This window comes from Triplophysa dalaica, chromosome 15 (genome assembly GCF_015846415.1).
Source record: "Triplophysa dalaica isolate WHDGS20190420 chromosome 15, ASM1584641v1, whole genome shotgun sequence".
In the NCBI taxonomy this organism is placed as follows: Eukaryota; Metazoa; Chordata; class Actinopteri; order Cypriniformes; family Nemacheilidae; genus Triplophysa; species Triplophysa dalaica.
In genome coordinates, this window is record NC_079556.1 from 5,630,179 (window position 1) to 5,646,658 (window position 16,480).

General features: G+C 35.7%; 1 protein-coding gene across 1 annotated transcript; it reads right to left on the reverse strand.

Annotated features, from left to right (window-relative positions):
* Positions 1-858: 858 nt before the first annotated feature.
* Positions 859-2,686, reverse strand: vsx1 (visual system homeobox 1 homolog, chx10-like). The gene is made up of 5 exons (XM_056768466.1): positions 2,302-2,686; positions 1,874-1,952; positions 1,636-1,759; positions 1,361-1,541; positions 859-1,133 (listed from the first exon to the last, which is right to left on the reverse strand). The coding sequence occupies exons 1-5, from the start codon at positions 2,684-2,686 to the stop codon at positions 880-882; spliced, it is 1,023 nt and encodes a 340-aa protein (XP_056624444.1). The 3' UTR covers positions 859-879.
* Between the last annotated feature and the right edge of the window lie 13,794 nt (positions 2,687-16,480).

Consider the following 16,480-nt stretch of genomic DNA (forward strand, 5'->3'; position numbering starts at 1 on the left):
TATGAAGATACCGTGTTAATAAATCTAACATTTAACAACTGAATATTGGATGTCTGACTTAACCTCGCAATTTGTTGTCTCCAGGTGGTATAAACAGATCATATGGGTGAGTAACATCTTTGCTGCAAGGAGGCCGCCTGTATCTCTCGGTGTAAATGCCCTGGATGGGATGAAGTACGGTCTCGATGATAAAATTATCTTAAAATGTAGTCTGTTATCTGCTCTTTGACCAGAGATGCAGCAGGGCGTTAGTTTAAGAAATCTGTTCTCTAATAGCTTTTATAGCATTATTTAAATTGGGACAAATGAAGAAAACATTGACTCAAAAGCATAAAATATTTATTTTTATCATGATATGGATTCGATATTGCTGGTATGATATTGTTCTGTTGATGATGCTGATCATTGGAAAATATTCATCACCAGAGTATGGTAAAGTGCTAGAATCCGTCATCCCTCTCCTGGCAGATATTTCTGACAGATATTTCTCCACATGTCATGACAATGGAGATGTATTAAGAGATTCTCAATGTAAACAAGTGTTCACCAGTGACTGAATTTTTACAAAAAATACAAAGAAAGAAAATATTTAATTAAGAGTGGTTATGGTGGAATAGGGAACTATTTTAAATAATTGTATGGCCATTAAACCAACATAATTTTTTTACACTTTTTACAGGAATCCTTTTTACACCTTAAAATAATTAAATAATACAGTATTTAAATAATTAAAACAACAACAATAAAAACGTATAGTGACAACACAAGAACACTGAAAGACAAAACCAGTGTTTGGTATGAAAGACCGGTTTTTGTTCAACTGATAGTCCTTTTTGTCTGTGTGCTCATCGAAACTGTCCACATTCACAATGTGCATTATTAACTCTCGTTCTCAGATTCACTGCTGGGTTCTGTGTGAGCTGGTGAGCTTTTCAAAGTGCATTTGCTCTCTTGTTTCGAAGTGCTGGACAAATCTATCGCCATATCTTCAGAGTTGTCTGCGCCATTGCCTCCTGTCGACCACGTGGCGTCGCTGTCTTTCTCTTTGTGTTCCTCTGAAAACGAATCGGAATGTGTCGAGTCAGGTGTGCCGGGGGCTTTTTTCGTGATTTCCAAAGTTTTTTTGTGCATACCTGAGAAAAAAGATAAGCATGAATAAACTGATCTTAAGCCTATGCTATCATATCCACATCTATTTATTTGTTCTCGGAACTGTGGTTTACTTTGAACCCCCCAGTTAAACAGCATCACGGACCAGACCAGACAAACATTTCACAAGACACCTCAGCTATGTATTCAAGAGATCGAATACATATTTGAGTCTTCGAGTATTTAATAAGAAAACCACCTGCTGGCTCACCTAGCAGCCAGGGAGCGCACGAGCCCATCATCCCATTCTTGGCGGAGTTTATGATGGATTCTGGAAGGGGGATAGAGTGACGAACCATGGCACCATAAAGTCCGTATTCAGCCATGACGCTGCTGCGACCCCAGCACTTCTCCCTTTTCCTCCACTTGGCGCGGCGGTTTTGGAACCACACCTGTCCAAATGCAAACCTGATGGTTAGCTATCTGACAGAGAGATGTGAGAGAAAAAGAGGTGGGGAAAATTATTTTTGTTGTTTATGTGTATACCTGTATTCTGTCCTCTGGCAGTTCTGTCTTCATAGCCAGCATTTCTCGTGCGTAAACATCTGGATAGTGCGCTTCGTGGAAGGCTTTCTCTAGCTCCTCAAGCTGATGTGAAGTGAACACTGTTCTGAAAATCGAAATGAGACAAATCTTTAATAAATAACCAATGAAGGGTTGAAATAACTCAAAATTCTTACAAAATTAAACAGTTGATTTAACATCACATGACTGGCGAATATACCTGTGCCTTCTTTTTTTCCTCTTTTGAGAATTCCCTGAGTTTTTCCCATCGTTGCGATCCCCAGAAAGACATTCGTCATCTGTAATGAAATGACATTTTCTGTTAATATAAAATTGACACATGGAAAGTGTGATGAGACACACAATATCTAAAGGCATTCTGACAAATGAATCATATTTAAATATACAAAAAATAACTTTTTATCGTGTGAATAACATTTATACATTTTATATAAATATGTATTTACTGCCGTTATTGCGTTAATTGATTTAAAAAAACTTTAATTAATACAAAATCATAATATGTTTCATTCCAAATTAGGAAACGTAACGCAGGGTGTATTTCAGTACCAGCACCCGTGAACAGCTCTTAAACTCGGTCAACAGTCCTATTCAAATATAGCCTATAGAAAGTTACATGATATTTACCAGAATATGCGTCCCGATGTTGCTCCAAATTCTGCATAAAGTGGCTCTCTGTCCTCGAATGCAGCAGCGGTATATGGCTCGGGAGAAAACACGGTGCCCCGGGAGGTTGTTGTGCCGCTAAACTGCATAGAAAACCTAACCCGAGTGGCAATGAGCCTCCAGAGAAAGAAAACCCTCCAACTCCCGCGCTCTGCGCTTCTCCATTGGCGCCTGCTCCGGGAGCGGACTGATGGGGCTGAAGTTCCGACTCCAGACCGAGTAGATCTGTGATGGCAAACCCTTTGGACCTAAATCCAGATCCGTTAAAACGTGATTTGTCGATTCCGAATGAAGGATAAAGTTTTAGTTTAGGTTTTTCATCTGTTGCCTCGTCTCTTCCCGTCATGATGGCTGTTTGTTTAAAGTCACTTTCTCTTTGCTGAGGTCAGACTGGTGAGGCGGTTAAGTGCTCCGGCGGGACAATTTATCTCTCTGTCCATTCCGGCGGATCACTGCGTCGTCCAATCAGATTTAACTGTAGATGTCTACCATGAGAGGCGTTTCCCTTTTTCAATCACAAAGGATTAATTGCCACCAATTTTCCTTTTAATCCGATAAGGATTTTCCTCTTCTATCTGAATTGGTCCTAAGTAGTTTTTTTCCTATATTTGGAAGATTTCACCCATAACAGTCCTCAGACTCGGTTATTGAAATGTCAACGAGAATTCCTCTGGAGGCATAAAATATAAATGTTTTTGACATTTTCCTGTCTAGATTTCATGTTTGCGCAAGCGACACAAGGGCATCGGTTTGACCTAGAACTCCTAGAATATATAAATTAATAAAATATAGCCTATTTATCGATTGCACTAAAGTCACTTTAGATAAAAGTGTCTGCCAAATGCATAATAGATATGTAAATATAATACAGCCTGTACGATTTAGTGCGTAACGGTGCAAAACGGGAAATCTGAACAAGAGCTTTAACTGTTTATATCATTTACAACTATTAATCTCATTAATTCAATTTCTACAATATATCTAGACGGAATTAAATGCATTTCTTCAAGAACAAAATTGTAAAATCGTGAAATTGTTCTTAAAAGGCAAATTGCAGGAACAATATTTTTTCTATTTTCCAAAAAGCAAAGAGGCTATTTGTTTTAATAAATAAAACAACTGTGATGCAAAATTAAAAATGGCATTTTATATTTTATTACTCATATACATTTAAATAAATGCAATATTTTGAGAAATCTCAATTAAATATTTATGAACATTTGTTTTTATAGTCATAAAATGTATAAGATTAGACCTGCGTTTACATTTTGGCTGTCAACTACTCACATAAAAATGTTCTAACGAAACAAGTTGCGTAATTTGATGCTGGCCGTAGTTTTTTAAATGCAGTTTGATTGATACGTATCCTCACGTACACTTTCACTCAAATTGGGAAAGTCTCTTTTCGAGCTTGTAATCCCACAACTAAACAAATTTCCTGTCCGCACAGATATTGGTATATAAAACAACGTGATTACAAAATCTGCTTTATTTAGTCCGTTTAAATAATGCGTAAAAATGAAGCTTCTTAAATAAGGTCAAATATACTGTAGGCTGATGTTACCTGGTCGAGATGGGTTAAAGGACACAACAAGCGTTTTAACAAAAGTAAGCAAAAAACCCTTATCATCTCTAACAGTCTGATCTAAAAAGAAGCAATTAGGAAAATCGTCTTACTCAAAATAATTAAAGGATGTCCATTAAATTCGTTTACTACATTAATCTGTCATATAAGAGCTCGACTCTGAAATCTGCTTTTAGGCACTGTGTCCACCACAGCAGGCAGTTAAGAGAGCTGTTCTGAAATAATCCTCATAAAGTCTAATGTATAACGTTAACTAAAACTGTGATGACACAAGAGAAGGGGGAGAGATTGGTGGACAATTAGAGTTTAGAATTAAGAATAATAATGATAATAAAATCAAGAACAGAATAATAAGTAAAATACATTATAATAAATTGTTAGTATATATTAATATAAATGTGAGTATTGCTATTGTTGTAATTTATATGTTATTCCAACAGTAGCAAAAACTCTTAAACCAGTAAAACATGCCTTTATAAACATTTTAAATCATAAAAAATCCTTAAATCCACTAGTTAATACTTTATTTTGTAGGCAATTTAAATACATTCATGATGTGTCTAAAAACAGGTTGAGACTTAACAATGCATAAATGATGATATCCAACAATGTAAATCTTTAGAATAAACAATTTCTGTAGGCTCTAAAAAAATCGAAAAAATATGAATTGGCTCATATTTTTGGGTGAACAAAATCTGACCGTTTGTGTCTGCATGCTGGATCTGATTTTTTCATTAGGCAGACTTAATTAAACTCAAATCAAACTTAAACAATTTACGGGGCTAAGTAACTGGGGACAACACACTTAAAACAACGTTTGCTGTAAAGCGAGGAAATAAATTATGTTATTTTAAGGGCCAGATTACAAGGCTGGGTTTCATGGTGTCATCAGATAGGATCATCCGGGATTAAACTAATCAGTAAATGTTTCTCCGCTCATTATTTTCCAGAGAAGATTTCCAGCCGATTCTGCACCGCCAAGATTATTAATCTCTTAAAGACCGTAACGTCAAAAAATCGCTCTTTGCTCTAATTTCCCCTGGCCGTGGCGCACGGCACATGGAGCTTGTTTGACTAATAGACATGCCACGTGCCCTAATTCTGAGCAGGATCCCGCACGCGCAGGCCCAACAACACCTACTGTATGACATCAGCCTGGCTGCCAGCAGAATTGGAGATGAGTTAACAGATAGGATTTGTTACTTATATTTAATGGGATATGAAAACGAAATATACCTGTCTGAAAAAATAATAATAGAAATATATACAATTTTGTGTTTATTTAGAATATTTAGCATGTTACAGATCCCTGTTTCTTGGGTTGGTATGTGATTGAGTCAGAGGTCTTTGTTGTGCAAACATCTGGGTTCATAAATCTACGGCCCGACACAGTTTAGTTTGAATCAGGACTATTTCCTAAATTATATTAAAATATGTTTATGTCGCTTTTATAAAAATGCCCTAGAAGAGACAAAACAATGCCACTGAAATATTCTAAGATATTTCGGGGCAAGTTATATTCAGTTAAGACTGGTCACACATTTATTTTAGTCTGGGACTATAAACCTTGTCTGTGAAACAAGGCCAAGATCTTTATAGATTCTGAATGATTTAATCATCAAAAACCTGACACACTGCTACATAAACTGTCCTCATCAAGTTAACTAACTCACTCTGATGCTATTACACTTGCATTTAGTCATTATGGAGACACTCGTATCCAAAGCGGTTTGCAGATTGGGTAAACAAGAAGCAATTGGGATAGCATAAGAACAACAAAATGCATAAGTGCAATCAAAAAGATTGGTCTCATATAGCCTAGTATACAGAGCAAAATTTTTGCTTATAGTTGCACAGCAGATGATCCCTCAGTCATGCTGTGAGACAACTTGATGTTCAACAATTATTTAATCGTCAGAAATTCACTCTATAGCAGAAAGAACCATCAAGGTCAGCTGCTGGTTGTTTCACATACTGTAAATTTTTTCAAAACCTTTCAGTTATTTTTTTCTTTTCAATTCATATTTTTGAAAGACCGCAAATTTACAAGAAAAACAGACAACATTTTTATTTTACAGGCAAAAATGTTATTTTACAGTTTCTGGTGGCCAGCTGCGGCCACCTGTCAGAAATTTTCAGATTGTTAAACAAGATTTATTTTTAACAGTTAATTTTTGAAATATAGTCAAAAATATGAGTAAGACAACACATCTACAAGATTTTTTTTTGCAAAACATTCACATCTCCATTTTCAAACCCTTAACACATAAAGAAAAAAATATATATGGGGAAAAAACAAACCTAATATAATACAATCTAATACATGAAAAACAATTCAAGATATATCATATATCCTTTGATATTACAGGAAAAATTATATATTTATGTTTGGCCTGTTTACAGATAATATGTCAGTTTTTCGTAAACTTCATCAAGAAACAAGCTGTAACCCATTTGTTGGAAAAAATGAAACATTTATTGATTTTAAGCAAAATGAAAGAAATGCCCTCATCCCAACTCTATAAAATCTTTTATATAATAACAAAAAGGAAGAAGGAATGCAGATGTCCATTCGGGTGCTTTCAATGCAAAGGGACAGCACCCAGATAATCATTTTGCTGTATTAGAGGAGAACAGGCTTAACAAGCATTTGTGCACAAAATTCGTAACTTGCTGAAAGCAACGATTTGCGTTTTGACAGGGTAATATGTTGTAAGCTGATGATGGTTTTGCAGCGTATGCTACATTAATGCCATGAATTGTAATTACAGCGGAGAACTATTCATCCGCCAGTGGTAAATAATTTATGTTGAGATTAGATTTTTGGTATTCTTAGCTCCACCGGCTAGCTTATCTGCAGTGGATATAAAAATCTATGAGATTTAGTAATTCATTTTCTCTGTTTTAGAAATTGGTTTGCCTTTGTTGTTTTACAATCCTCATATTGAATGCTTGGTTTATTTTGATTCCCAAACAACATATGTTTCTTTTGAAAGAGATAAAGCTCTTCTTGGCTTCTAAAGATCTTTCTTTAAATGAACAGAAATAAAAATGTTGTCATCATTTACTCACCCTCCAGTTGTTCCAAATCTGTATAAATGTATTTGATCTGATGAAAAATGACATTAGAAGTCAAAAGTGCCCCAGAACTGTTTGCTTTACATTCTGCAAAATAATTTCTAGTGTTCAACAGAACAAAGAAATTTATAAAGCTATTTTTCCTACTATGGTATTCAATGGTGGCCAAGAACTGTTTGGTTACGAATTCTACCAAAGACAGAACCCTGATGCCACCCAAACAGTTTTTTTGGGGGACGGAATGACTTCTTAATTAGAATTAAATGTGTTTCCTCTTACTCACAAAACACGGGTTGGATCTTTAGAATCTGTAAGAGACCTCTGAGAGTAATAAAGGCAAAAAGATAAAACAAGCACACACACACAAATAGATCCATTGTGTGAAGGAGTGTGCTACAGAGAGCGTGTGAGGCGTTGGGACGCGGTTTTCTCTCTCTGGAGAATAAGTACAAAAGCATGGAAGGGCCCACCTGGGACTCAGAGAGCCGGGTTGATTAAAAACTCTGCACACACACACGCATGCATGTGAACACAAACAAATACACACAGAGACATAAGGAATATCAGGGGTCATCTGATCAGTTACATTCAGAAGAAGAGAAAAATTGGCCAGTCAGTTAGATCTCTGAATCGGCCCCTTGGGACGACTTTAAAAATTCAGACAAACTAATTTTCTAAAATTGATTTTTGTGCACCCGTGCCGCAGATTATGCACATATTTGTGCAGTCGCTCGAGGCAGACATTTTTTCAGAATTTTTCACGCAGCTAGTATGCAAGTAACAAATCGTTGGCTATTCTGCATGCAACAAAAAGGGTTTATTATTTTAAATATATCATTACACTATAGCAAGATCATTTATAATTTAATTTAGTAAAAGATTATTCAACAAAAGCGTTTTACTTGCAGAAAAGGCAATTCGGCAGATGGGAAAGGAACTGTTTCATAATTGTTACATTGTTTGCACAGCACATTGTAAACGATAGCAGTAATTGCTATAATTCTACACCCAGACAGTGATTATGTCCTCCTGGGTCATCTTCACAATGCCCTATAAACACCAGGATTGAGTTTGTTTTTAATTGTTTAGCTGGTCCATTGTGTATGATAGATATGGGGACAACAATAGTCTGGCCACGCGTCACCCCCTCCACTCATGTCCCGTTTACCGCCTCTGGCCCACTAATTATTCAAAAATGCACATTTATGCAAATAGCCCTCCTTGTAGATTAACCTAATTCAGAGATGTAAACAACGGGTAGTCGTGGGATTAAAGTTTTGTAAACTAGTCAAGGCCACTAATGATCTCTGAGGTCTGCAGGTCTGGAGTCTGGTCTTCTTAGAGCCTTATATTGTAATCTCACACCCGAAGTGAGGCCACGCCATGCGTCAAAATACAGTATACAATCAACGCAACTGCTCATTATTGAAAGTTTAACACAGCGTAATTGTAGACACGTGCCATGTAAACGCTGGATCTATAGGCACAATAGTTTGAGTAATTTAAAAGAACAGCAAAATTCTGTGAATCTTTGCAAAAATAATTTTGTCTAAAGTTAAGTAAACAAATAAAAATCCAGTGAGTCTCATAATGTGCATAGTTATGGCTGGAATAAACTACAAGATTTAAAATCTAAAGAGATTTTCTTTAAACTAGAGATCATACACTTGCAGACTTTTTGAATCTTTCAGATAGAATCATACTAACTGATCAAATCTGCAGACTGGCACAGACTTTCTCCAACAAGCCAAACTAAAAATCTGCACAAAATCTGAGCAAAAGTCTTGTAGTGTATTTTAGCCTTAAAGTACATGTTCAAAAAGTTTTTTTCCTCCTCAAATATCCAAATTCAACAAAATGGCGTATGCTTGATATGCAGGACACTTTTTTATTAGTTCTACTTCAAACTGAGAAAAAGTCTTCCTTCTCACAGCAAATTAATGACAACCATATAATAAACTCAGAATTACAGAATTTGGAACGTATAACCAAGTTAAAGCTACTTTGTGTTCTCATGAGAGCCGTAAGAAACATCAATATGATTACAAATGGCACTCCGAGCGATACATAAAAGAACCATTTTTAGTTTTTTAATAGAGCCATTTACTCAAAGATTCTTATAACAAACCATTTCTTTATTACCTTTTTTATAAAAAAAATGTAGAGACCATTTCAAAATTAAGAAATTAGGATTTTTTATATATATTATAAATTTGTATATAGGTTTTCTGAATTAAGTATTTATACTGTAGGTATGTGCTTAGGTTAAATAATCATTTTTGTTTCATTCTGTGAACTACTAACAATGTTTCTCCAAAATTTCTCTGAAAACAGGAGAATCAGGTCGAACTAACAGAAAAAATGCTTTGTGTTTTCTCAAATACTGCAAAGAAAAAAGGTTCATATCCAGGCTACTTTAACAGACAGTCTTGTCGTGCTGTCAGTCTTTCACATTGATGTTGGATGACATCATGTCACTCCTGAGGTTTGATTTAGTTGAGATTCAACAAACACTGGACTGCCAATACATCTTAAAAAAATGTGTGAACATTACCATATTTAGAACTCTTACAACTGTTCGTATTCAGCTGCTGTGTGAATGTGGCCACACAGCAACTGTGTAATAAAAGCAGAATAGACAAACAAGACACCTCGGATAAATCGGATACCTTAGCTACCGGTTAAGTGAAAAACCCCATAGTGAGTTATGTGCATCCTGTTCAGTTAATCTAGCTAACAAAGAGACCCTTCACACCTCTTCACAGACCTGTCTGTTTCATTTAACTTATTAGACAGTAATCACTCTCTTTTTCTTTTTCCCTCTCTCTCCCCCTTTTTTCTTCTGTCTTACTCTTTCTTTCAATTCTCTTTCCCCACTTCCTCAAAGTGTGCTAATTAGAAAGGAATCCTCAAGTCAATTACAAGATATGGACTCATGGAGCCTTGATCAGTTACATATTCTGCTTTCCAGTCAACCAACCGTCACAGAGCTTCCCCACAGAGAGAAAGCCCCGACGTACTCCATACAGCCAAAATCAACTGGCACTTTTAGAAAAGACAAACAGACAGATTGAAATAGTGCATGTATTTATTTTCGTCATAACAATAATTCCAGTCTTTTACCCTCCAGTCCTCGAGGGGAAGAGAGGAGGGGTTTAGCTTTAACTGGCAGAGCACTTTTCTGAAAGTGATAGGGAGAAATCGTAAGAGTATTATAAAAGAACAACAAAAACAAAATCTGCCTTTGATTTGAATAATAGTTGCGATATTAAATCAGACGCAGGGATTATTAAAAGCGTTCATCCATCTCCAAATAATCACATATGTTATGGGGCATATGGTTCATACTGTATCTTGGTGAAGGGAAAAGGAAAGAGCAATCTATCAGATGGATTACCAACTTCCTCACAACCACATGATTGGTTCAACACTCATAAGGTTAGAGACTACCTAAACTGTCTTCATCTGTTAGGTCACAATATTTGGGGAAAAAGTGTAATTTCGCCAACTCTCATGATAAGAGGCTAGCAGATCTCTTTTCTCAATTGATTGCAATTTGATCACATGTCTGGGGTCCGAGGTGAGAAAAGCTTTCTAGAAAAGAACCGTCTAGAAGGGGAAATCTTAAGGAATGAACAAATTCCACATTCATTCGGTTAATTAAGGGAACGTGCATGGCTCTTGATGAAATGTCCTTTGGCGTTTGTCGCTGAACGGAAGATGTCATGTGCTAACATGCAATAACTAACCTTGAGGAGTGGGACAGTTCTTGACCCCTGTCTGTGCGGCTCCCAATCTGGCACCAATCTGTTAAAGAAGCAGAACTGGGGCTCGATAGACAGCCTTTCCCATAGGTTGAGAAAGCCTGCAAAAGCATATTTTTTACAGTGTAGAACAGAGGTGGAATTAACGATGGAACTTTTTTTAATAAAACATTAAACCAGTACATATGGCTCACATTAAACTTTAACTTTTCTTGATCATTTTAATTGTTAATAGGTAAAGAGCGATCTCACATCTGGGGTTTTATCACCTAGCTTTAAATTCAACCAACCACTACATGTATGCATGTACTGCACCTTCAATTCATTTTCTCCGCTAAGTGCCATTACCCATAATCCATTAGATGCACCATAAACACTGGAGAGCGCCTGTCCCCGTGGCCCTCTGCTTTACCATCAACCAACATCCACTCACCCCACCCTCTGTGGTACCGGGATTAGGCCAAATGAGGCTAAGAACAGATTGAAAAAGAGGGGGAAAAGGAAAATAAGAAGAAAATCGGTTTTATAAATGCAGACATTGATTCACAATGGATGACAAATGAATTATCAGTTCCTCTCATTTAGAGATCAAATGTTCAGTGTTTGGTAAATCAAGTCAAGTTTAAAGCTTTTCATCTAAATATGTCTTTTCTTCAACTATTTGAATTATTGTTAAATGCATGTTTTTTAAATCGTTAACATATTTTATAGAAAGGGAATGGCAATATGAAGTTTAAAATGGTTTGTTAACATGAAAACAGCATAAAAATGTACATTTAAAAGGAACAAATAAGATCTTCAAGTGTTAAAAAGAAATACAACTAATGGAAAACCAAATATAACTTATGGGCAAGGTTACAAATTTAGACATTTTGTCTGCAGGGCACAGAAGAATTGAGCAGACAAATTATCAATGCATGGTTTTTCTCAGGGTAGACAGGAAAACATGTCACATTACTACCAAGAAAAGTCTCTGTTGCTTATTCCAATCATTAAAAAAAGATAACGCGTACATAATATTTATTTTCAACTAGTGTGGTCATAAAAGCTGCTTTGATATTCAACATCAACGGTATTTATAACCTTTGAACCCTATTACGAATACTTTATCTCTTATGTCTATTTAAAGCAAAATGCCTAAACAAAGAAACATGTCTAAAAAGGTTTCCTGGAACTGGTTCGTGTTCCTAAGAGACAGTACTAGCTGTGACACTGGTGTAGACTGCACGTCTGCAGTCCTGTCTGCTTGGTTGGCAAGAGGATGCAGCGGGGCATGCATGGCAGCATCAAAGACCCGTCTGTCATCTTCCCTGGGGTAAGACAGTCACTCTGTGGCTAATTTTGCGCATATGCTCCATAACATGCAGCCGGCATCCTCCGCAGCTGCCAGGTTGAGGAAATGGTGATCGGGCAATTTACAGGTTTTCTGTTGTGAAATTTTGTTCATCTAATTCTGTATTTTAGATGTAGAAGATACGGCAATAAACTGCATAAAGGGCTTTCTGTGTGAACAATGTGCTTTTCCACGGTGTGATATGTGCAAAGTGCTTCATTTTATATCTTATTGCAATGCAGGCCACCAACCAAGTTAACAGGGATTAAAGTGTCAGAGGAAAGACATCAGGAGGCAGACATCCCTATGAGTTAATCTTCTCACCCACTAATGAGTCTTCTACTGGATTGCTTAAATTAAAAGCAAATGTGAGGAAGTGATTTGGCTGTATTGCTGAGAGCCTGTCTTACTCGGTAATGCATTAAGTGATTTGATTTCACTCTCATTACTGTAGTAATGCCCTGTTAGGACAAAACAATGAAATGACCAGGTTATCCGGATATTAAACGACTCCTGTTTGGAGCTCAATCGAGGTTAATGATGAGAAGGAGATAAAACAAAAGCAAGAAGAGTTTTGAAAAAAGTTTTTAAGGCTGAATAGTACTTGAGTTGCTTGGTAATATTCTTACTTTTATCGTTCTGCTGATGAGTCTGTCAAGAGGAGACTTCGTGAAAGTTTTTCCGTCACGATAACTTAAGAAAATCTTATAAAAGATTGATATTGATCATATATAGTTTTTTGGTAATACATCCTATTATAACTGAGAGTTTATGGATTTATTTTTTTATGATTTTTATGAGATTTTAAACAAGGGCTTATCATCCCCTTTATAGTTGCTCTTTCATTAGAAATTAAAATCTTTATATTTTATTGCTAATGCTTAAGCATCACTTGTTATTTTTTCAGTGATGAAGCAGGGACAATCATTACTTAATTTACTAAATCTCTGTGAAATTATTTAGTCCTCATAAAGTAATTAGTTTATTAATAAACAGTAAATACACATTTTTTAACAACTGTAAAATATGGACTCCTCATCGGAAATCTAACTAAAAATACCAGTTATAAGCGTAAGATATGTCAGTGGTTGGTATATCATCACTTATTTTCTATTTTTTTAATAATGCACAACGTTATCTTACATGACAAATAATGGTACTGTACAATAATCTCTCTTTTGACATTCGTTGCAATCTTTGAATAAGTGGACATGCTTAAAGTGATTGGTAGTAGGACAAAGAGTTTTGGGGGAGAGGATTTGCCTTATTTTTTGTCATTTACAGAACATTTCCTTCAGATTAGCCAGCCCAAGCAGAGCATATTAACTAAAGTACATTTACTTAAATTATTCCATTATTATTATTATAATTTCTGCTCTAAAAACATTATATAATGAATCAAAAAGGCATTAGCTGCTTTATCCTTTTATATTCCATCATAAAAGGTAGTATGTTGGTGGATGAGAATTGGATTTAAACAGGCTAATGCCATCTATAACAAATTAGAGTCTGGATGAGGTTTAACGTGCAGTGCAGCAGGGCATCATGGGAAATCTCAGGGTTACTACCTTCACTAAGGACAACTTAATGTCTCCGGTCCCACACAATAAAAAAATAACGACCTGTTTGTGAATTTACATGACAAATGCAAATGTCATTCAGAACTTCACAATAAATACATTTCAACGGCTCCATACCTAAATCAGAAAATACTGGAAGACAACAGACAAGGTGGGATTTTCGATCCACTCTTCTGATACATGCACTTTTTGATATACATCTAATAAACATTATGCTGCATGAAGGATTATTAAGGATTTCAAGAAGAATACAATTCACAATAAGTTTATTGTAATGATTGTTGATCGATTACTTCTATATGATATTTTAAATCCTAAACTAAATCACAAGACATCTGGATATATTCATATCGCTGCTGTTCTTTTGAAACCTCTTATCTCCAAATTTCGTGATTTCTATTTTTACCGTAAAGTCACTCTTTATCCTTTTCACTGGATTTTGCAAACAACCAATAAAAAGTATTAAAAAGTGCTTGTCAACTTTGACAACACAGTATGTAATCATTTAAAAAGTACTGTGTTTTTTCCATTTTCTGAACAAATTTCAAATGGCAAATTCTGAATTATTAGCAAATTCTGCAATGTGTCTAAAAATACATGAAAATGACCAAATGTACATATACATAAAGTACATAAATGCATGACATATATGTTAAAACTGCCTCTGATGATTAAATGTGTGGCGCAAAGATACAGGTGGGCATGACAGAAGGGCTGTTTTCTGTGTTCAGATATGTGGTGTTACTGTTTGGTTGTAATTGCTTGTGCGTCATCCGCCTGTGCTCATTCTTTACATACAGAGCAACAATAAATCAGGCAGTTTTCTTAAGAGCCTCAGATGAGAGTATTCTAAAAGACAAAAAAACATGACCTAATCCCATTGGATTATTTACGCTGCCTTCTACACGATTAAACTACAGAAATGAAATTAAAATGTGTGTTCAATGGGATTTTCAGGGAATTTGCTACAATGTTGCTTGAAAAAAACTCTCTGATAATAAGGAACAATAACTAATTCTGCAAGATCTAATGTTATTTTGCCCCCACCATTACACACACACTACATCACCAAAGGCTTTACAAGCTTGTATATTTAGATAAACCAATAAGAGCAGGATTAGACTATTGTTTCATTCTGAGAAGAAATTAGATGATTTCTTATTTTGCGTTAAAGCTGCTATAAAAAGTCATTTATTTTTATTTTTAAATTTCTGGACAACAGTGAACACTGACTATTTGAATAATTATGGACCATAATAACTATGATGCTATTTACTTCAGCATATAATACAAAAGCACTATTTATTATTTTTTTCCCCCTGTATCTGTTTTTTTTTTTCTCTTTATTGAAACCTATGCAAACTGCCACCCATCCCTCTATTGTTGAGAAGAAAAAGACAAAGATCAGGTCATGTATGCAAGGTTGGGGGGGGGTGCACTGTGCTCTCTGCTGCAACTGTTGAGGTATACGTCTGTAATGACTGCTTTAAGATATAATGGGGTAAGTCATGTATGCATCTCCTCTTCGGGGGGCGGCAGTCAGAATGCAACAGTTTGGAGGGATGGCCACCATCCCTTCCCCCTTAAAGCATTCCGCCCACATTGATTTTTGATAAGTGAGTCTTAAATTAGGCGGTCCATTGCCCCACAGCCCACATTAGCAACTGGACTTTGTGTCCTAGATAGATTCACTAACACACGCCCACACGCACATAAAATGAGAACATATGGTCCTTTCAAGCCATCCACTATGCTCGGAGACACACTCAATGGGAAGCGTCAAATGAATATCATCAAAACTAACCCTCTCCAACCCCCTCATTATGGGTTAGTCATTGGCTGAAATTCCAGCTCATACTGGGGGGGTTTCATGTTGCTTGAGAAAGTGTAGAGGAGGCCCACAGATTGGCCCATATAGCAGCCCGATGATGGTTAATTAAGGTAATGAATGGAGATGCCACAGGTCATGAAGCTGCCACAGCCTGGTAAACTTTAACAAAACTCACAGGGCTGGTGGAGAGACCAGCTGGTGGCATATTGAAAACAGCACAATGAAAGTGTAATTGCCTCTTTGAGTCTCAGGAGGGCAAGAAATAAATTGTGATAACGGGCAGCAGAATGTCAATTGGGAAAGATAAATAAAAAATGACACTTTTTCAGAACCCATAAATAAATAATGTAAGGTTTTATAAAGCAGAGGTTAAACAATTCTAAATATTCTAAAAAATAAAAAAATAATTCTAAAATATTTCTAAATGTTATTTTGATAAGGTTCCTGTTGCTCAGTTGCAGTAGCAGCATGGGTCATGGGTTAAATTACAAACACTAAATTACAATTAAATATGTCACATGAATAAGTGGCTTTTTTACATGTATGCCCTAAAGATAGACTTTAAATGTTGTGTGTCAAATGGAATATGTACAAATTTAAACATATATAAATATATATATTATATGTGGCATTCCCCATATTGTTTATTGTTGAAAGCCACAGGGAATAAAATGTTACAAAGTCACATTATTAACGTTAGCTGGGGAAGAATAAATAAATGTACTTGCAGGACAGTGCTTTTAAGTATTTTTCAATGTGTTTTAAAATGTAATTTAGAGTAATTTCAAAATGTAATTGTTGGCAAAGAACACACTTCTTTTAATCCATGTGGTATTATCCGTATACAATAAATAACTATGTTATCTGTTCCAAATTATCAATATATATTATCACCAAATTATCATTTTTTTAAAACTACAATAATGCACCCTACAAAAAACATTCACATGCAGGACAAATATATTTTTG